A 20059-nucleotide genomic window follows, 5' to 3' on the forward strand; every position below is an offset into this window, starting at 1 on the left:
CAATTACATTTAACATAAATGCAGACATTTGACCAATGTGATTCTTATTACAAAATAAATGTTCATTCAATAAATGTTCATACAAAAAGCTAAGCTTTTAGTATATATCTTAACAATGATTAGGTCAAGGAAGTCAAAGGAAACCAGTTGGCGGCACGTAAGTGCTACGTTGATATCATTAAGTTGAGACCTACACAGCTCAGAAAAGCTAGCAAATGGAGGTTAACACCATTTACGAAGCACCCCCGATACTGATTTATGAAGAAAAAGATGAGGTATAGATTCAACCAAGCGGGCCGAAATTCACCACCCATATAGCAGTTGACATGACTCCAAAACTTAAACGAGTTAGTCGCGTGTCTAATGCGCAACAATGATGTCTTCGCCTAGACACCCAAGAAAATTAGGTGCATCTCACCTACGATTATGGAATATGTGCTCCACGTTCGCACGGATGCCCGACCGGTCAAGTAGAAGAAGAGAGATTTTGGGGTGGAGCAGTACAAAATCATCCCGATAAAGATAGACAAGTTGTTGGAGGTCCGATATATCTGAAAAGTACAGTTCTCAAGTTGGTTAGCTAACGTGATCCTGGTGTCCAAGCCCAAAAATAAATGATGAGTCTGTATCAACTTCAGGGATCTAAATAAGGTCCGCCCTAAAGATCATTATCTCTTACACTGTATCGACTAGGTAGTAGACTCAACCTTCAGTTGTGAGCTAATATATATATTGGACACGTGCCAAGGCTACCATCAGGTCACGCTAGTCAAAGACGACTAGGAAAAGATTAGCTTCATCACTGCCAAAGGAACTTATTGTTATAATATTATGTCTTTCGGATTAAAGAATGCAAGAGCTACTTATGGGGACCTTAATGCCCGCCTAGGTGGGGTAAATAGGCGATCACCCACTTCGGTTGATTTCCTATACCCGTTAGCGCAGCAGAAATAAAACAACAAATATATATAAAAGAAAATAAAGAAAAAACAAACAAACCTAACACATTCATTTAACATGGTTCCGAGATTAGGGCTCATACTTTATGGCTGTCCGTAAGATGGACGATCTCAATCCGTCGGTGGATGATTCCCTAAAAAGCTATGGCTAGCTCAAGTTCCTTGTCAATGGAGAAACCTCACTACAAACACTTGAACACACACTCTTGATCACCAAGAGAACTTTGGAGACTCTAATAGGGGTTAACCACTCCAATTGTCGTCACCCAATGTTAGCTACCCCAAGCTCCATTATATAGAGTTTGAGAAAATCAGCAAGCTGATTTTACCGTTACCAGTCGACTAGAGCTAACCAACGACACTCCACAGAATCCATGATTCTACCAATGACTATTTAACAGTCAACTTCTACAGTGTACCAGTCAACTGACTACATTACCAATAGATTGCTACAGTGTACCAATCGACTTGTTACAGTACCAATCGACTAGCTATAGTGATCAGTCGACTGTTATAGTACTAATCAAACTGGTATAGTACCAATCAACCGATTTTCACAACCGTCGAGCGTAGAAACATTCTGTGCCTTGTCCCAATCGACCCAAGATAATCCAAAAGAGACAGGATATATGGGAGCAAGCTTACTCAAGATAATCCAAGACATCGTCGGGCAGCGTCTCGGTCAGCTTATTCCAGCTGATGACCTTGTTTGTCAAAGCGGTTGGAATGTAGTCGTCATCCTTCAGTTGATCGAGCGTACCGTCGATGACAAGGTTGAATAAAAGGAGTGCACAATCGGTGACCTTGTCATTAAAGACGTCCGAGTGGATGTAGACCCTCTTCATGAGCTTGAATCTACTAGACTCAGCCCCTTGATATGTTTCTAGGGCCGCTCGGAAGGCTTCCAACTTTGCCTTCAACTTGGCTAGCTCTTCATCTTTGGCGTCAAGCTGGGTCTTCGCGGCAGAGCATTTGGTCGTCCGACTCTCTTGCTCGGCGTTAAGAGACGCCTCCCTATCCTTGAGTTTCTAAGCCAACACACGGAATTCTTTATTTTTGATCTCCAAGTGTTTGATGGCCCAGAGCTTCCTGGTGTTGGCCGAATTGATCTTAGAATCGAATGAGCTGGCCTGTTTATTCAGTCGCGCCAGCTGTGTAGCCTGCTCGGCGCCTTTGTCCTTCTCCACCTCGAGCTGCTCAGAGCTCTTATTCAGATTAGCCTTTAGTTGGGTGATCTCAGAGTTCATCTGCTCCAGGCGCTCCTGAGAAGCAGTTCCTTTACCGCTCGGGGCGCGCAGCTGATCGAGTTCATGTTCCAAAATTGTGAGCCTTTGGTACATAGTCAAGCTATCTACCAAATACTGCAAGGAAAGAAGAATTTTTAAAAGAAGGGTCGGGTTAAACAACCATAGACATTAAATACTTACCCCAGTAGACATCTGGGTATGATTGTTGGTGAGTGCCTCGAGAGGCATGACCGCCGCACGAGCCCGGGCGTCGGCCCATATCTGGGTGAGTGGTTCTTGAATAATTATTTGGTGCTTGGGGGCCCGGGATGCCACGTCGTCTGGGTCGCGCCATTCGTTTGTCGGCGGATGGATGATTGTCGTTATGTGGCACTGGCCGCTCGAGCCAGATGGGGCGGAGGTCACTCGATCGGCCGACTAAGGCGCGTGTTCAGGCCAAATGCGTGATTTCTGGGTCGCTGGCAGAGAGGGAGATGGTATAAAAGCAACTAGCGGCGCGCAAATGATTCCTTGTGACAGCCCGAACAAAGATAACGTCCAATCGGATGAAATCGAAGTACGGTGGACAGTCGCCACTTGTTCGGAAGGAACGGGTGTAGAGGTCTCGCCCTACTCAAATGGAGGGCGTGAGTTGGCTCGGGTTGGGGTCCGCATAGAGGAAGAAGCAGATTGTGATGCAACTTTCGCACGACACCTCTTTCGGCTTATCAACGGTTCGCAAGAAGAGGCTGACGCTGAGGTCACATCGACTGGAAGTGTCGAAGGTTTGCCCTGGTGGGAGATCTGCTGTACCAGCTGCCCCAATGTCAGCCGTCTGGCTGCCTCCTCCTTCTTTCACCTACAACAACGCTCCCTCGCTTCCGCAGATCGGGTTCTCATGGGAGTCGAACGACTGTAAGCCTCGACTCTCTAGCTCGGTCACAACTACAACATTGATCTCTGTGTCCGCTAGTTTGCACTTGCCGCCTAGACGCGCCCTAAGTATGATGTGAGCTGCAAAAAAGAAGAAAAAATCAGTTAGATTCAACGAAGAAGAAGAAGAGGAGCATACCTAGGTTGGATGGGAGTTTCATGCGGATCAGGCTCATGCCGAACATGTAGAGGACTCCCTCATGCAGCAACTTGTGGATGTGATACTTCTGACCGGCCAAGTGTGAAGCTGCATAGAGGTAGTCCGATCGGCTATTGCACTTTTTGAGCGCTGGGGGGTTCATGACTTCTAGTTACCAACTAGTCGGGAAATTGGGCCGCTCGAGAAAGCGAACAAAGAAGAAGTAGTCCTTCCAATGCTTATTGGAGGACGACATTTTATCAAAGAAGACTAGGCCCACTCGGGTTTGATAAAGAAAAGTCCCCGACTCGGACAATTTGGGATAATAGAAATAGTGGAAGAGCCGAGAAATAAGAGGGATGTCATGCAGGCGAAACAGGACGACAACCCTACACAGCAGTCGAAAGGAGTTCGGCACCAATTGATAGAGAAAAATGCAAAAATATTTACAAACCGTAGAAAAGAAAGGGTGGATCAGGAACTGCAGACCGACGGTAAATTGGTCCCTAAAGAAGCATAAAAAACTCGGCGACGCTTCGGTCGAACGGTCAAAAGCCGAAGGAAGAGTGATTTAATAGTCAGATGGAATTTCGTAAGTAGCTCTCAAACTCTCAGCGTCGCCTGCGTCGAACTTGGACTCAATGGATGTGTAGAAGATCCTAGGGACGACAATGGGAGGCTGTGAGGAGCTTGCCATCAGAAACAAAGAGGTTGATGAGGAACAACGAAAAAGTTTGATTGAAAGAGAGGACGCTAAGAACAACAAAAAGATTCAAGTGAGGGAGAAGAAGCTTATAGAAAAGGTCGTCGGAGAGGAAGAGGAAGCAAGGTGTCGCTAGGAAGCTCGAAGATGAAGGCACACAAAATGGAAATGACAATGACACACATGATGCTTATAAACCTCGCGACCGATTGACGGCAGCCGTCCGATCCAAAGTTACAAAAACCTAGAAGAAGATCCAACCGTTGAATTCAAAAGGCTGCCTATCACGTCATCAGCAGATATCATCTTGTCACGTCAAACGTGCAGCGACAGAAAGGGGACACGTGGTGCTCAGTCACTAGACGACATTAATGAGACTTAATTAAAAGGTATGACCACGTGTTCGGCCATAATGAACAGAGATTTGCACGGTCTTTAAGAAATATGGATGACGTCAGGGCGCTCGACCGAGAAGTGTGAGGAGCAAGGACAAGAAAATTGTCGCCAAGTATAATCACTCCTCGTCCCGATCGGGCACAGACAAGCGATTATCATGCAGCCGAACAGCCAAAGCACATTTTGCTGCAAAGACTTGGGTCGAGCGACAGTGACAGACCCAGTCTAGCGAAATAAGGTCGAATAGTGCAGACATGGGTGTCGATCAGTACCTAGAGCATATGGGTCGATCAAGTCTTAAAGTCACCGAAGACACATCTTGTTCAGTCAATCGGACTTGCAACCTCCTTCAACTGGATTTGAAAGGGAGGCTTGTGATACGGCGATAGGAGGAGACCCACTTGGCACAGGGTCAACTGTCAGGGTGGAGGTCAAAGTCAAGATGATCAACGTCCAAGTGTCAAAGGGCCGAACGGAGGATAAATATAACGGCGGTCGGGACAGGTGGGCCTCGATCGACGAGAGATATGTCCGACTCGGAAGAGTATCATAGGCAGACACTCAAGTCATATTATCAAGATGCTGAGAGAGATCGAATAATTTGTCCGAACGGGGAGAGGCAGGTTACTACACAGACACCGCACGGAAGAGCAACTGAAGTGGACAAATTGGAGGACTCCCAATCGAGCGGCTGATCTGCTCAACATCCTTTCATAGGACATGGTGGAGGACATGACCATGAACATATCGGAAAACGTGGTGATACCTCGAGAAACGTGCACATCGTCCTCTATATAAAGAAGAGTCCATCACCGACAGAGATACACGTGATTTACTATTTACGCATAATTCTACTGTTTCACTTCATATTCCGATGACTAATTTGAACGTCGAAGATCCTGACCTTGGCTCGATACTGACATTATCTATTTTATAGAGTGGGATGAAATCCATATATGAAGTCGCCACATTCTACCTTTTCAGTTTTCACTCGTCCGCTTTTGGATAGATCACAGACGAAGGATGAGCAGCGATTTTTTTTTTTAATAAAAAGGCCATTTTGGGGAAGAAGTGTGCCGTTCGATAAAAATGAAAGTGCAGTGCGTTTTTTCGAGAATTTCGAAAATATAAATAGGCCTTCGGTAAAATGCGCAAGTATTATAATATTCTAACTATAGCAAATTTCATTAAAAAAAAAACTAAAATGTTATAGAATTAAAAAAATATATAGCTGTAGACCACGAGTTACATCTCAAACTGTCACTTATCAGTAATTGATCCTAATTCTTCGTTTGATCAATCATCTGCTTGATGGAGGAATATGATCCAACAAGGGAACACACTAGTCCAATAATTATAACGAAAACACACCACAAAACCTGAAGAAAAAAAAAACATAACATATTATTAGCTTTTAACAACCATCTACAAGTCTAGGCTTATTCATATTTATTCCAAGTCTCATGCATTCTTTTAATAAGATTGCCCAATCTAGTTATACAAATATAACTGAACTGACTTCAAAAAGATTAGATTTTACACTCTTTTTATTGAAGACGAGGTTATGAATATATTGAGAAATGTAGATAATGATTTACCTCCTGAAGACTCACAGATTTGCGCTTTATACTGAGATAGCATGCGCAAGGTAAAATAAGAGCCTGCGCGTCATTAACAATGGATACTATTCTCTAATTAAAGTCGTTTAAAAAAAATTGTGTTTAGCAGAAAAGAAATTTACCACTAGCATTGTGAAGACGGATCCAAGCAATGCCATTACAGATGCTGCAGTCCAAATAAATCCATGTTTTAGTATTCCAGCAATTAAACTAGAGTTAAGAACTGTTAAGGATCGATATGAGATATTACCAAAAAAGGGAACTGCGAGTGCCACAACCAATGTGGAAAAAACTAGAAATGTTCTCATCAAAAGCATCACAAAATTGGATTGACTCGTAGAAGGCAGCAGCTCTTCTAAACTGAGGGCGACTGGAGTCATAGTCAATGCATATTTCGACAGCGGATTCACAACCTAAGTTTAGAATCACACGTCGAGAGGAAACTGAAACAAGTCTTCTTTCTGTTTCTCTTCATAACGAGTATAAGAAGAAAAGTAAATAGAGTTTAACCTTCATACCGTTGTCCATACCGCAACTTTAGAAATCAAGTATTGATGAGGCATGTTCAGTGTAAATTGAGACTTGAGGGAATCCCCAAACATCAAATAGCCTACTGCAGCGACCCCGGCATAGAGACTTGTACACACTACAAAGCTGCAAGGGAAGAATGGCCAAGAAGATGTCTCATAGAACAGCAATAAGTTTAAGCATTTGAAAATTTTGAAATTAATAATACCAGATCATTAGAACAAATGGAAATTGAGATGGCACTTCCATGGAAGAATATATATTGGGGAAAACAGAGTGACCGGAGTAGCAGAAGCCATATAATCCAAGAGCAACAGGAAGGTCCATTAGATTGAGTACGGATCCACCTGGGTGGAATCCAACTTGATCCACCACACCTACCCACAGCAAGCAGAGAACAACCAGTAACGTAGCTAACACTCCGCCAGCTGAGATGTTAAAGAAAGCAAAAGATGAATACATGTACGTATCTCAAGGTTCTTGAGCCAAACAGTAGTGTGACCTGAGAGGTAGGATAATAAGCTAAGGTTCTTGAGCCAAACAGTGGGAAGAACAGCAAAGGCTGTGGTTATAGCAAAGATCTGGGAAGAACTTAGTTCAGCTCCCAAGAAAGTCAAGCTTGCATCTGGGAAGATTGATGCCAAGTTATCACCCACTAGAGTTATGTACTCGACACAACAACCCTGTAAAATTTTCAGGGATCATACACAGAGAGCCTAGAAAACATCCAAATGAGGGCATATATCACAGATTATACACTTAGTTATTCATTGTTGTGAAGATCTTTTGTTGGATTTCTGATGGAAAATGGAATGGTATTTCAAACACATCAAATTGAGGACATATATTAGAAAGCATTAAAACAACACATTTTCAACGAAAGTAATAAGGGATCTTATGATAAACGCCAGGGTACTTACATAAAGTTCTAGGTAAAGAACTATCTGCAATAAAAAATTGGTGTGTTAGCCAAATGGGAATTCAATAATAGCAAAAAAATTATATAATCATTTTGTTTTTGGATTAGAAAAAGTTATACTAACTGATATAAATAGACGTCCAGAGAGACCAAATGCTGCTTGACCAATGTCAGGATATGTCTTGAGTCCTGGTAAACTATCTAAGCACCTCTTGAGCAACATTCCAGTGTAAAATGAGATGGATCCCAAGGCAAACAGGAAAAACATGCCCACCCACCCTCCTTCTTTAACTGCATAAGGGATGGATAGAATTCCGACTCCACAGAGAACATTAAGACCTGATCATAATGAAGCATACTGTTTAATGATAGATGTGGAGAAAACATGTTGCGATATCTATGCTTTTGGATAACTATTACATGATAAAATGCTTATTATGATTTCAAAGCTTGTAAATTCGATCATTTTCTTTCTACTTATTGTGCCAGAAATTATAGCACTAAGCATTTCAACTAGTTCTTGTGTATTCAAGGCGCACAAGCCAAGAATCCAAATCGAAATCTTTAGTAAAAACTCAGCGTTTCTAACTTGCCAATTGCCTAATCGAACCACCAACATCGAGCATCTTATTAAATAAACTAACTGCAAACAAGCCGAAACGAGATTAGTACCATTGATCACGGCTTGAGCAGTGGAGCACTGGCGCGGCGGCGGCAGCTCCACGTAGGAAGAGAAAGCAAATGAACCTCTATGCGCACCATCGGAGGGGAGAACAACCGACCCATGGTCCGGCGCGGCGAAAGAAGGGTGCGGCGGAATCAAGGGTTTCACCAAATGACGCGCCGCCGCCTCCTGATCGTGGTGGGAAAGCATGGAAGCGCCGGGCCTCAAGAAGGAACCCTCCGCCCTCAAGAACGAGCCGCCCTTCTCGACCAAGCTGGAAGCCGCCAGAAACCCTACTTTCGGCGACGGCACGCTGCTGAAGACGTCGATGGATTGGCGGTAGCTGACGGGCCAGGTGGTCTGGTAAGAGCTCGGGTCGCCGCCCAACTGGTCGTCGTCGTCGGAGTGAGAGGAGGAGGTGTCGGAGGAAAGGGAGGAGGCGTGGGACCCGTAGTGGTGTTCCGCGAGGTTGTCCTCGTCGTCGGTCTCGAAGGCCATGCCCCGGTCAGGCCCCCCCAACTCTTCGTCCGCCTTCATTAGCCCGCTCGACGATGGCGAAACTCGATTAATCTCCTAACCGACTTTTATCTCGCTCTAATCATGTTTCTTTGGCAAGGATTAATTAGTTAATTAGGAGGAAGAGGAAGAACCAAGAAGAAAAAGAAGAAGAAGAGGCAGAGGACGAAGGGACGCAAGTGCGCGCAACGCGGCGATAAGCCGGGGTTGTTGTCCACGCGGCAGAAAACGAGGTCGGGTGGGGTGGACCTACGACCCCGGTCACAAGAAAAAACAACGAGAGGACTCCGAGGTCTGTATCTTTATCTACGTGGCGAATTGTTATTTGTCAAGATAATACAACGCAACGGCGAGACGATCTCATGGGCGTTTTTAGTTTTATGGACGACAGAACACGTAAGCTAAAACGAGTTTAGACGGATTAATTATGTACGTTAATAGCAAGCTAGAATTAGTTGTTCTTTTCATACGGACGCCAACTAAGCATTGAGCGTTATTAAGTAATGAATTATAGCTTTTTCGTTTATATTTATAAATGTTAAATGAACTTGACAATTCAATGATTTTCAATACATTTATTTTAATATTGATATATAGTAAACTCATTAAGGTTTTTTCTATTAGTAATTTCATTATTTTTCATTTATGATTTCCCTAAATGATTTTATGTATGTTTACCATATTATCTTTACTTTCCAAATATTACTGGCAAATTATAAATTAAACACCAATTGTGCATATAATTACTTTGCATAAATAAACACTAACAGTTAGTATAAAATGTTCAATAACAAACGTAAAGAAATAAAAGAAAGAATTTATTAGTTTTTTTTTTAAAAAAATAGATAAATATATTTTTAATGAAAGCAAACTTAATTTTTTTAAAAACTGAGCAAATAAATTACTCTTTTTTTTTCATGGTCAAGAGCAATTAATCAAAATTAAATATAATTTTCTTTGAAAATAAGACATGAATGGAATGCATTAATCAATATTTGAAATATTAAATAGATTGATATTTTTCAGTCAAATAATTAGGATCATCTTATTTTTTTTATAAAATAATTCTAAAATTTATTAGTAATTTTTATAGATGCATCAGTAAGAGATCTAGAGTTTGACTCAGTTATAGTCAATGACAGATAAGAGGATGCTCAAAGAAGAGAATTGAAATTTGTCTTTCTTTTCGCTGTCTCTTGGACTGTAATATACTGGTGAAATTTTTCGAACATATAAAAGAAGGGAGCTAGGTGTACACAATCGTTAGTCTAACTAATAAAATATTATGTTCTTGATCATTCTTCACTTGACAATCCAAACACATATATTGTTACTTCAACTATTGTGATCGAGCAGTGAACTTTATCACTTCGACCGAACAAACACATTTCTTTACCTATTATGAATTCATAACTCTCTATAACAAAAGATTTTTACCTATTATATATGAATGTTGCTTTCTGTAAATAAACTGGAGCACTTATGCTTCGCCGTCTCTTTTCCTCTTCTTCCCTCTTTGGTTTATTCCAAAAGGGACCCACATCGGAGCAATATCGAAGCCGATGCCGATCTATATTTTCATTTAAAAAAAAAAGAATTAATTTTGTTTAACCCCATAAAAGTTACAATTCCAAACAATAAATTGTAGAAATTAATTACCGTGCCGTGGTCTCGAACGAAAGGGGCAAAAGGCGAGCCACCTTCACCTTCTCCAACAGCTTTCAGAGCAGATGCTGCCACGTTGGACGCATTGAATTGTAGAAATCTGCTGTCTGGCGGGAAAATGCAGTTAATTAGTTAAACCAACGAATCGCCGTCCGAGTGCATGGAGTGGGCACGGCTTGGTTTAATTACGATTTACGGTACCTGATAAAGCGCCGACGAGGAGCTCCACGACGCGAGTGCGCACGCGATCCGACCCCCACGTCAGCGCCTCCACGTACGAGTAGGGCGTGATCGACGAGAGTCGCCAGTCCAGTTTCCTCAGCACCGTCAGTTCCATCTGTTGGATCGTGATCGACTCGAACGAATGGTCCAGATCCTCCATCTGCTATTCCGTCAGCAACCTCATCAGAAAATGGCTTCAGGCTGTAGGCATGAACGAAATAATGACAGACCTGGAGATCAAGCAACGAAGGGACAGAAACTTCGTCCATCTTCGATGCGATGGACAGACAAGCGATGGATAGCAGCTCCATCATCCAGTCCTCCCATTTCTGCACGGCTTCGCCGAAATCAAGATTCGACTCGAGAGGAACTGATGGAAAACAAAATGATTTCAACTCGATTACCACAGTAGAATTCATGGAGATGAATCGATCCAGATAATTCACGGCATTGAATGTCGTCCCGGCTCCTAAATTTAGTCGGCTGCATACCTGCGATTGTCAAAACGGTTTAATGCAAGTTGTTTAATTAGCTAGGGGAGTATCTCTCACATTGATCTTGAAATTTACCGAAATGATATACTGGATTGCTCTGGTCCTTGCCAGAGGTAGATGGGAAGTTTGATGCAGTCGCTCGTGGTAACCACGACTTGGCGAATAAATATGCTCTCTTTGCAGAAGATCGAACAAGAATTTTTCCAGTTCGACGCCGTCGTCTGCTACTGGTTGAGACGACCGAGATAATGCAGAAGAAGAAGAGATTTGAGGACCGAAGAGTCTTGGGGAGGGAATGGGGCTACCAAGGAATGGTTCCTCGTCGCAGAGAAGGCAAATGCTGCTGTTTTCCATGAGACGTGTGCTGTTACAAGCAGCGGAAGCATTAGGCCTATGATCAATGCGCGAGCCGTCAGAAAAATAAACGAAAACTATTGTATGTTCTCTGATAAGGAAGATACCTCGACCTGCAAACTTGTAAAATACCTCTGCAGCAACAAGTACACTGTCAGCCTTAGCGAATATCTCTGCGACTGTCCTTCGTGTGTCTAAATTCTGAGTGTCAAATTGTGGTAAGAGCGAGAGGACGTGGAAGTTATAGGAAAGAAATGGGAGGAGGACGTGCGTGCGTGCGTGAACGGGTTACGGGGACTGGGGAGGTGGGTGGGTGGGTGCCTTGAAAAACGGAAGGGTTATCCTCATGAAGAGAGGTAAATGCGACGGAGGCATTTCTAACCAATGGCGTGACAATGCACGAGGATGGGTCCCTGCTCTTCATAATCACCCCATGGATGATACAGCTCTCTCTCGGTGCCCATTTCGGATCTGTTGAGATCGTGTTGCAGTAGTTCGAGGTTTCAGGCAATTATAACCCGTTGAAAATAAAAAAAAAATTATTCATCGACCAAATTTTTATAAAAAAAAAATGGAACCAATAAAATATCTATTAAAACCAGAGCACAAATTATATATTTAGGAATTTTAAATTCTTAATTTTGGTATGATTATAATCGAATTCAGTTTAATTGAATTCAAATTGTTAAAAACAAGATTAAGTCAATTTAATCAAAATATTCAATATTTTTTTTTAATAAATTTTTTAATTAATCGAAGACTTTTTAATTTTGATCGATTGGATTGGTTAATTTGATTTAATTCATCTTTTCTTATTTCTAATCATTGGAATATAGAGTTGCTTTATTTTTTTATTATAAATTATTTTTTATACGTTTTACTATTAAATTTTACATTATTTACCTTCCCAATATTCTTTCATTTTAGTTATATTCAGAAAGATATAAAACTCGGTTCTATTTTCACTAATAATAGTGATCTATCTTTTAATAAATAAATTGATCGACCAGACTTTGTATAAAAATTGAATAAACCAAACCTATAAATATAAATTAAATCAGTTAAATATCAAATAATCGAATAAATTAGGATTTAAGATTTTAAAATTTCAATTTTTATTCAGATATAACCGAATTCAATTTAATCGATATAACTAATTTAGATTTTTAAAATTGAGACTGAATCAATTTAATTGAAATAATCGGTAATTTAAAAAAACTTGAATTAACTAAAATAATTAATTCAATTTCTCCTCTTTGAATATAAAAAGACTCTCCTAATGATCACTTTCAATAGTAAATTCATAATTGAATATATAGTTAACCTTGGTCAAAAGATGCACAGTAGTCTATGATGTCAATAAACCTATGCATGTTAGAATTTGTAAGTTCAAGAGAGTGATTCCAAAAACGTCCGAGAGCGGTCTAGACATGTGAAATGGCTCTGTATCATCCAACGTCACTCACCAAACGGTTGTACAGAATAACAATTATATATAAAAATATCACGATCAGAAAGATGAAGTTGCTCAACTTTGACTCACCGTTGGACAAGATTTACTTTGTTTATTTTGCACGACTTATCAAAGTCGATGTATATTTTAATTAATTGGAATAGAAAAAAAAAATTAATTAAAATATACATGAATTGGAGGACTATAAAACAGTGGAAATGTCAAGTTAAAAAGCAGCATAAAATATTTTATGGCTCAATAATATAGTAATTCAAAATATATATTTTTTTTAAATGTTAGCTCTTGAGGGGGAGGGAGTTGAAAGCACATTTCTTTTGCTTTGCATTCACAAAAGTCTAAGATTATTCTGTAGATTTATTAGAAAACACATTTTATTTTAGAGAAACATAATGAAGGGCCAAAAAATTAATATAAACGCAGCCCTTATTATCCTTATCTTTAAGAGATGCCTGTTTTATTTTTCTAAAAAGAAAGTAAAACAACACCCTTCTTATTGGCAGCCAAAGGGTAACATATCCTAAACCCTAATATGTTAAAATAATTTGAATCATTTAGATAAAAAAATATATAATTGTTGCCTACAGAACGAATACCCTAGATCCGGGCAACGTATCCGACGATTAAAACAAGAAATATCGATTCAGTGTTCCTTGGACCTACCTTTACTTAGAAATTGAGCCTTTTAACACGAGAACAGAATATATCGTGAAAAAATCCATGTATTTTTATTTTCAACAGAAGCAAAACTCAGAAAGTAGGATTTATATTCTCCATTACTAGTTGCACAAAACATACAGTTAGAGTAGATCAGCCTTTTAAGAAGAGAGCACTCAGACGAGGAGGAATCTTTCCGAGAGATGGCTGCCGGTCTGCAGATTGATTAAAGCAAAAACATAGTTCAAGAAATTCATGAAATTATCAATTATAAACAGATTAATCCACAAGATAAGAAATAACTGAAGGGGAAAATACAAGAAGTATCCACAATGAATTCATTGATTAATCTGATTTTAGGTCTCAAGTTTAGACTTCTATACTGACAAAGCTGAAATCTTGTTTGCAAAGCTCACAGATGTCCTATTAAACTTCACTATTAAGACAAACTTTAGAAGCAACGGAGAAAGAATTTCTAACTAGTAAAACAAGGCACAATTGAAGACAATGGGTCAAGGCTAAGTTATTTCCAAAAATAATAGATGCCATTAAGCATAATTCAGAAAGCTAGAAAGTCATTCAAAAAAGGCCCACATAACAATTAGTTAAAAAAAAAACAAATAAGCAAGTTTAGCACACAGAAGATGGCTACCAATTCATCCAACTGCATCATCCATATACGTGCATATTATGACCGAACTATATCTAATGAACAAAAATTCAACAAATCCATTAACCTCAGCAAATGTGTTATCAGCTGTCCATATTTGACTGTTTACTGGACTCTTGAAATTCAAAAAATAGATTCTGTCGTTACATCTAAGAAACTGAGGGTATTAATAAAACTGAAAAACATACCTCTTTTATGCTAATGCTGCCAGATACAACTCCAACACAAAAAGACTGAAATTATATCTAGATTTCACTCCAGTAGTGAAATTGTTTTCCTACTTTTTCTTTTTGTTTCTAGGCACGGGTGATTAGTGATTATAGAAAGTCTTTTCGTTTCCTAAGTTTCATGTGTAATAGTGCTTACATAAAGTAATTATGTTGATGTAGAATATGAATGATAATGTAGTTACAAGTATATAAAACCACAGCGAGTTTGATAAATGAATTGTCTATAATTGATTTACATCAAGAGTCAGCTCAGCCCCCATGTTTTCCACATTATCCAATATAAATGTGACTTGCTGCATAGTATTTCAGATGGTATTTTGCTAAATGATCATAATGCAAAAAAGAACTTCTAAGTAGAATAAATTGAATTCTATGAAATGTAGTTACGAAAATAAGAAAATGATTGAAAGAATGATTAAGATGAATGAATATAGAATTTCTATAACATAGAGTTTTTAGATATCTTAAATCTATTAGCCATCAAGGGAATATTGATCAAGATAACATTATGAGAATAAAGAGTGATTGAAATGGAGAAAACATTTTAAAGTTTTTTTTTATCATTGTATACCCTTAGCCTAAAAATAAAAAGTTCATAAGACAGATATAACCCTGCATACTTCATTATCTTTGATACAGAAAATCTGCTCTGCACTTTGCAGTTTCAATACAGTTTGAAGAAGAAAAAGAAGCAGCTGAGAGTGATTAGATATAGATTCAATATATGATAAAATGAGGGGCAAAATAGATTTAGATGGTATGAATGTACTCAATGGCTAAATTTTATAATTAGCAAAAATTAATCAAAGCGCAAGGTGTAAAGGATGAAGGGATACACTAAGAACTTGATTTAATATAAGAAAATTCATTTAATTAACTTAAATATCATTATCCATAGATCTCAATAGAGAGATGACGATAATGATGTGTGTATTAACAACAATGGATGATTGAGATCTCAGAACTGAGATCATTTGACAGTTCAAAAATTATGTGAATCAAACATGGATGCTTAAAAGCTCATCGAATATGCTTTCACTCTTGATATGAAAAGAAATAATTAAAAAAAAGTTACTAAAGAATTTTTTTTTTCGCCTGAGGAATGGAAGGTTAAAGTTTACATAGTTTCATGGATAGTATGTGCAAGTTTTTTAGACTAATCAACAGTAGATAAGAAGCATGTGCTTCAAGTATCTCCACGATAAAAGTTGAACTCTTTTTCAAATTTGTAATGATGCTAGCATATACTGCTGTTAACTAATAATTCAATGTTCTGAATGACTATTTGTAAAAGAGAATAGAGCTTCAAATAGATGTCTAGATGTATATATATTTGTTTTTTGCATATGCACACACACAACCAATTAATCACCGAATTCACAACCAGCGAAATTTCTTGAAAAAACATAAAAACCAAAATTCATCTACTTAGATCCACAAAAAATTGAATAATATATGATCTGTTTTGCATATAAAAAATTTTGTGCATGCAATGGATTTGCTCCTAAAGGAAACATACAGTAGCAACACAATGGAAAGAATTAACAATAACTAAACAATCCTTATGGGCTCCTCAGCACGCATCCTTATTTGAATACAATGTGCACGACGGAAAAGCATATGCTGACAACAAAAACCAATAACAGCTATCCGATACATCTATCCCATAATAAAAAACGAGTATCTAGAATATCAATCTGAAACCAAATAATGAGAATTCAAAAAAAAAAAAAAATGTTACTCACCTCCAAGCGTCCAAGAAATTGAACCTTTCCTGTCTCCTTGTCTGTCCACATTTCGAACACTATGATGATGAAGAAACTGGACAAAAGACAAGAATGAAACATATTCGTCAGACAATCCTGTTATCCTCGAAGAAACTAGCAGCGATAGAGGAACCAATCTATCCAATGAAGCGCAAGCATTAGAGCTGAAAACATCTGATGCAACAGAGAACCAGAGTAAAAAAGAAGCGGGGGAGAAGGCAATTGAAACCACACTTGATAAACCCTAGATAATTATGTATCACAAATCCTTGCCCTAATCGACAAACCTGTGACCCCGTGCCCTAATTGATCCGGTTATACATACAATTCGCTGTAGCATCTGGAGGGAAGAATCAAAAACTGGAACTGCTCCGCCGATCGGTTCTATGAATCGCCTAAACCCCTCCACCTCTCCATCCCAGCGAGTCAAGGTCGAAGAGGAGACTCGATTCTAAAACAGTCGATTCCGCGACGTAATACTCATCAATCGCTTCGGATCAACTGAAGAACCGGGCAGAGAGCGAGGTGGAGACGACGGATCGATTCATCGGGACGGGACTCCGGCCGATCCGAGCCGGGCGGACGGCGCACAGCGAACCGCCTGTGAGAAGGGAAGCAACCGGAACATTCGGTTCGTCCACCGAGGGCCGGTCCAACGGCCCTTTAGACCCGTAAACAAGGATTGGGCCGTGGCTAATCAAAGAAACAAACTCGGATCGGTCACCGGTTTATCCGGTCAGAACACAAACCCTCACCCCCTCCTATAAATATCCGCCAAACCGGACCAAATCGCCTCCTCTCGATTTTTGGGTTCTTTCGGCTCTGCAGCGAGCGAGCGAACGCGAGGCGAAAAGCCAAGTAAGTTCTCTAAACCAAACCAAGCCTTGTTTTGCGTTTTTTGTTTCGTGCCTTTCTTTGTTCATAGGCATAGCTTGTTCGTCACGTGATCGGGGGGCCCCTCTCTTCGTTGTTCCCTCTTCGCTAACGTGATCCGCCATGCCCTTTCTTTTCAGGCGGAGGAGGAAGCGATTCGATTCCGTCCGCCGCCGCCGGTGAGATGGCGTCGGCATCCGAGATCATCCTGCCAATCGGCACGCAGAAGCACGATCCGGCGTGGAAGCATTGCCTCATGGTGCGGTCGACTGGGCGGACCAAGCTCAAGTGCGTGTACTGCTTCAAGTTGTTCCTCGGTGGTGGCATCCATCGCATCAAGGAGCACCTCGCCCGGCATAAGGGAAACGCGTCGTGCTGCCCCAAGGTGCCGCTGGAGGTGCAGCTGGCTATGCAGCATAGCCTAGATGGCTCCTCGGCGAGGAGGAAGAAGAAGCTCAAGTACTCAGAGGAGGCGACGACGAATGCTAGTCCTATTCAAACAGCGATACCGATGCAATTAGAAGGAGGCGAGGTTGGTTCCGGGATGCAGATGATGCAGATTCAGGATGTGATCGACATGGGCGCAGTCCCTGTGGAGGTGCGAGAGGAGGGAGTTGTATCTAAACCTCCTGAAAAAGTGCGGAAAAAGAGATCAAGGTTGACTTCGCCTCTCCAAAATTCTCTTTTCCCCCAACAGACTCCTGCTCTGATCGCAGACGCCGGAAAGTCTATTATCGGAGACAGCGTCACCAAGGACCAGGTTTGTATGGCTATTGGGAGGTTCCTATTCGAGGCTGGGGTGCCTCTGGAAGCTGTCAATTCGCCACATTTCCAATCTATGGTAGATGCGCTCGCTTTGGTTGGACCCGGCGTGGGAGCGTTTTCTTATCATGATTTTCGTGGCTGGATTTTGAAGCGATCAGTCGAAGAGATGAATAATACATTGGAGCAGTACAGGGCCACATGGAGTCGCACTGGGTGTTCAGTGTTGGCAGACGAATGGATTACGGCTACGGGTAAGACTTTGATAAACTTCTTAGTCTATTGTCCTGAAGGAACCATGTTCCTCAAATCTGTCGATGCTTCACACATTGTGTCATCGGCCGATACTCTGTACGAGCTACTTAAGCATGTCGTAGAGGAAGTCGGCGAGAAAAATGTAGTTCAGGTCATCACGAATTACACTGAGATCCATATTGCTGCTGGGAGTAAGTTGACTGAGGCGTTCCCAACCTTGTTTTGGACGTCATGTTCTTCGCAGTGCATTGAGGCAATGCTAGAGGATATCAGTAAATTGGGAGTGATAAGTGAGATCATTGAGAATGCTAAAGCAATCACAGGATTTATGTATTCTCATGCAACTATTCTGAACATGATGAGGAATCACACAAATGGGAAAGATTTGATAGTTTCTTGCAACAGTCGACCTGCCATGAGCTTTATTGCATTGAAGAATATGATTAGCCTAAAGGAGAATTTGAGAACAATGATCACTTCCGAAGAGTGGCTGGATTCACCATATTCAAGAAAGCCTGCAGGACTTTTAATTACTGATCTTATTTGTAGCTTGAATTTTTGGTCTTCTTGCGTTGCAATTGCTCGAATAACAGAACCACTTTTGCGGGTTCTTAAATTAGTAGAGAGCAATAAGAAGCCAGCCATGGGGTATATTCATCTCGCTATGTATCAAGCCAAACAGACAATAAAAAAGGAACTTGTTAAGAAGGAAGACTACATGACTTATTGGGAGATTATAGACTGGAGATGGAATAGACAACTGCCTTGTCCTCTTTATGCAGCCGCCTTCTTCCTGAATCCTCGCTTCTTCTTCAGCATTCAAGGTGATGTGTCCAATGAGATATCGTCCGGAGTGCTTGATTGCATAGAAAGACTTGTGCCTGACGCAAACACCCAAGACAAAATCCAAAAGGAGCTCAGTCTCTATAAAAGTTCTTCAGGTGACTTCGGAAGGAAAATGGCTATTCGAGCAAGAAACACTTTACTTCCGGGTAAGAAAAAGTAAAAGATAAAAAAAATCTTTCTTCAAAGTTTCATCCTTTCTCTGATGCTAATCTTCTTTCTTTGATTACTTCTCAGCTGAGTGGTGGTTGACCTATGGAGGAGCTTGCCCGAACTTAATGCGTCTAGCCATTCACATACTCAGTCAAACTTGCAGTATGAGGGGATCCGAACGAGTTCAGGTTCCTTTCGAGCAAATTCATAACCATAGAATGAACTATCTAGAGCACCAACGTCTTTCTGACCTCATCTTCGTGCATTATAACTTGCGACTCCAGAGAAGGTGCACATCTTTTTTTCAGTTTACGTGTGTCGTAAGTGAATATCATCATGTCTCTTTATGATTTTGTTTCTTGTCGTCAATGTACACAGACAAATTTTCAGGCAGAAACCATTCGATCCAATTTCTGTCGACAATATCGACGTCGTGGGGGACTGGGTTGTCGAAAAAAATGAATTGTTCTCTGTTGACGATGAGCCTTCCAATTGGATGCTACTGAACCAACCAGTGGAAGCTCAAATGCAATGGGGGAATGTAGACGATGAAGAAATTGAAGCTTTCCTTGCTGGTATGCACTTTTCATTCCACCTCTGATGCGCGATTGAAACTTCTAGTTCATTACCAATTTTCTACTGAAAACTTAATTTGCACAGGCATTGATGATGAGGTGATCCAAGGTGCGGGCAAGAATGTCGAAGATGATGGCGATGTAAAAGAGGAGGTCCACGTAGATGCTTCTTTTACGTGAATTGATTCTTTCTTTTTCCATTTTTCAGATCCCAACGTGTTAGTGTAGTTCTGTAGATAATTCTATTTGCCAGGCGACTGATCGTATCCTTCAATGTATGGGACCGTTGTTCTTCCAGAAATAAATATCTCGAGAGTGTAGATTTAATATCTTGTTGGTTATTCGACTTTTGTATTCTTCGAGAAAGCTGTCGTTTTATTTAAAGATAAAAAAAATTATTAAAAAAATGAAATTACATCGCGGCATCCGTTATCGCGATTAAAAAGTCAAAAATGCCCTCGCGACTT

The 20059-nt window shown here is 40.5% G+C and overlaps 3 protein-coding genes and 1 long non-coding RNA gene across 4 annotated transcripts; 1 reads left to right on the forward strand and 3 right to left on the reverse strand.

The window, feature by feature from the left end:
- Nucleotides 1-5517: 5517 nt before the first annotated feature.
- On the reverse strand, nt 5518-8765 carry LOC122015422 (amino acid transporter AVT1C-like). The gene is made up of 10 exons (XM_042572296.1): nt 8095-8765; nt 7547-7761; nt 7424-7447; nt 7006-7186; nt 6712-6931; nt 6494-6629; nt 6226-6388; nt 6098-6141; nt 5955-6017; nt 5518-5735 (listed from the first exon to the last, which is right to left on the reverse strand). The coding sequence occupies exons 1-10, from the start codon at nt 8621-8623 to the stop codon at nt 5637-5639; spliced, it is 1674 nt and encodes a 557-aa protein (XP_042428230.1). The 5' UTR covers nt 8624-8765; the 3' UTR covers nt 5518-5636.
- A 1317-nt stretch (nt 8766-10082) lies between these two features.
- Nucleotides 10083-11801, reverse strand: LOC122039058 (putative cyclin-D7-1). Its single transcript, XM_042599070.1, has 7 exons — nt 11720-11801; nt 11059-11471; nt 10894-10980; nt 10720-10818; nt 10469-10649; nt 10262-10374; nt 10083-10172 (listed from the first exon to the last, which is right to left on the reverse strand). Exons 1-7 carry the CDS (start codon nt 11799-11801, stop codon nt 10083-10085), a joined length of 1065 nt encoding a protein of 354 aa, XP_042455004.1.
- A 1711-nt stretch (nt 11802-13512) lies between these two features.
- LOC122015446 lies at nt 13513-16777 on the reverse strand. The gene is made up of 3 exons (XR_006120893.1): nt 16419-16777; nt 16111-16186; nt 13513-13680 (listed from the first exon to the last, which is right to left on the reverse strand). It is a non-coding gene; the product is annotated as an uncharacterized LOC122015446 (long non-coding RNA).
- Nucleotides 16778-16856: 79 nt separating this feature from the next.
- On the forward strand, nt 16857-19921 carry LOC122015432. Its single transcript, XM_042572306.1, has 5 exons — nt 16857-16989; nt 17145-19013; nt 19102-19306; nt 19396-19592; nt 19678-19921. Exons 2-5 carry the CDS (start codon nt 17189-17191, stop codon nt 19770-19772), a joined length of 2322 nt encoding a protein of 773 aa, XP_042428240.1. The 5' UTR covers nt 16857-16989; nt 17145-17188; the 3' UTR covers nt 19773-19921.
- Nucleotides 19922-20059: the final 138 nt, after the last annotated feature.

This window comes from Zingiber officinale, chromosome 1A (genome assembly GCF_018446385.1).
Source record: "Zingiber officinale cultivar Zhangliang chromosome 1A, Zo_v1.1, whole genome shotgun sequence".
NCBI lineage: Eukaryota > Viridiplantae > Streptophyta > Magnoliopsida > Zingiberales > Zingiberaceae > Zingiber > Zingiber officinale.

Coding starts and splice junctions, on each gene's coding strand:
- LOC122015432 (XM_042572306.1), top strand. CDS start 17,189: ATGGCGTCGGCATCCGAGATCATCCTGCCAATCGGCACGCAGAAGCAC. Junction 19,307..19,395: donor AACTTGCGACTCCAGAGAAG/GTGCACATCTTT, acceptor CAATGTACACAG/ACAAATTTTCAGGCAGAAAC. Junction 19,593..19,677: donor AATTGAAGCTTTCCTTGCTG/GTATGCACTTTT, acceptor TAATTTGCACAG/GCATTGATGATGAGGTGATC.
- LOC122039058 (XM_042599070.1), bottom strand. CDS start 11,801: ATGGGCACCGAGAGAGAGCTGTATCATCCATGGGGTGATTATGAAGAG. Junction 10,819..10,893: donor TCTCCATGAATTCTACTGTG/GTAATCGAGTTG, acceptor GAAGCCGTGCAG/AAATGGGAGGACTGGATGAT. Junction 10,375..10,468: donor CCTCGTCGGCGCTTTATCAG/GTACCGTAAATC, acceptor TTTTCCCGCCAG/ACAGCAGATTTCTACAATTC.
- LOC122015422 (XM_042572296.1), bottom strand. CDS start 8,623: ATGAAGGCGGACGAAGAGTTGGGGGGGCCTGACCGGGGCATGGCCTTC. Junction 7,762..8,094: donor TGCTCAAGCCGTGATCAATG/GTACTAATCTCG, acceptor CATTATGATCAG/GTCTTAATGTTCTCTGTGGA. Junction 7,187..7,423: donor TTCTTTACCTAGAACTTTAT/GTAAGTACCCTG, acceptor AAAATTTTACAG/GGTTGTTGTGTCGAGTACAT.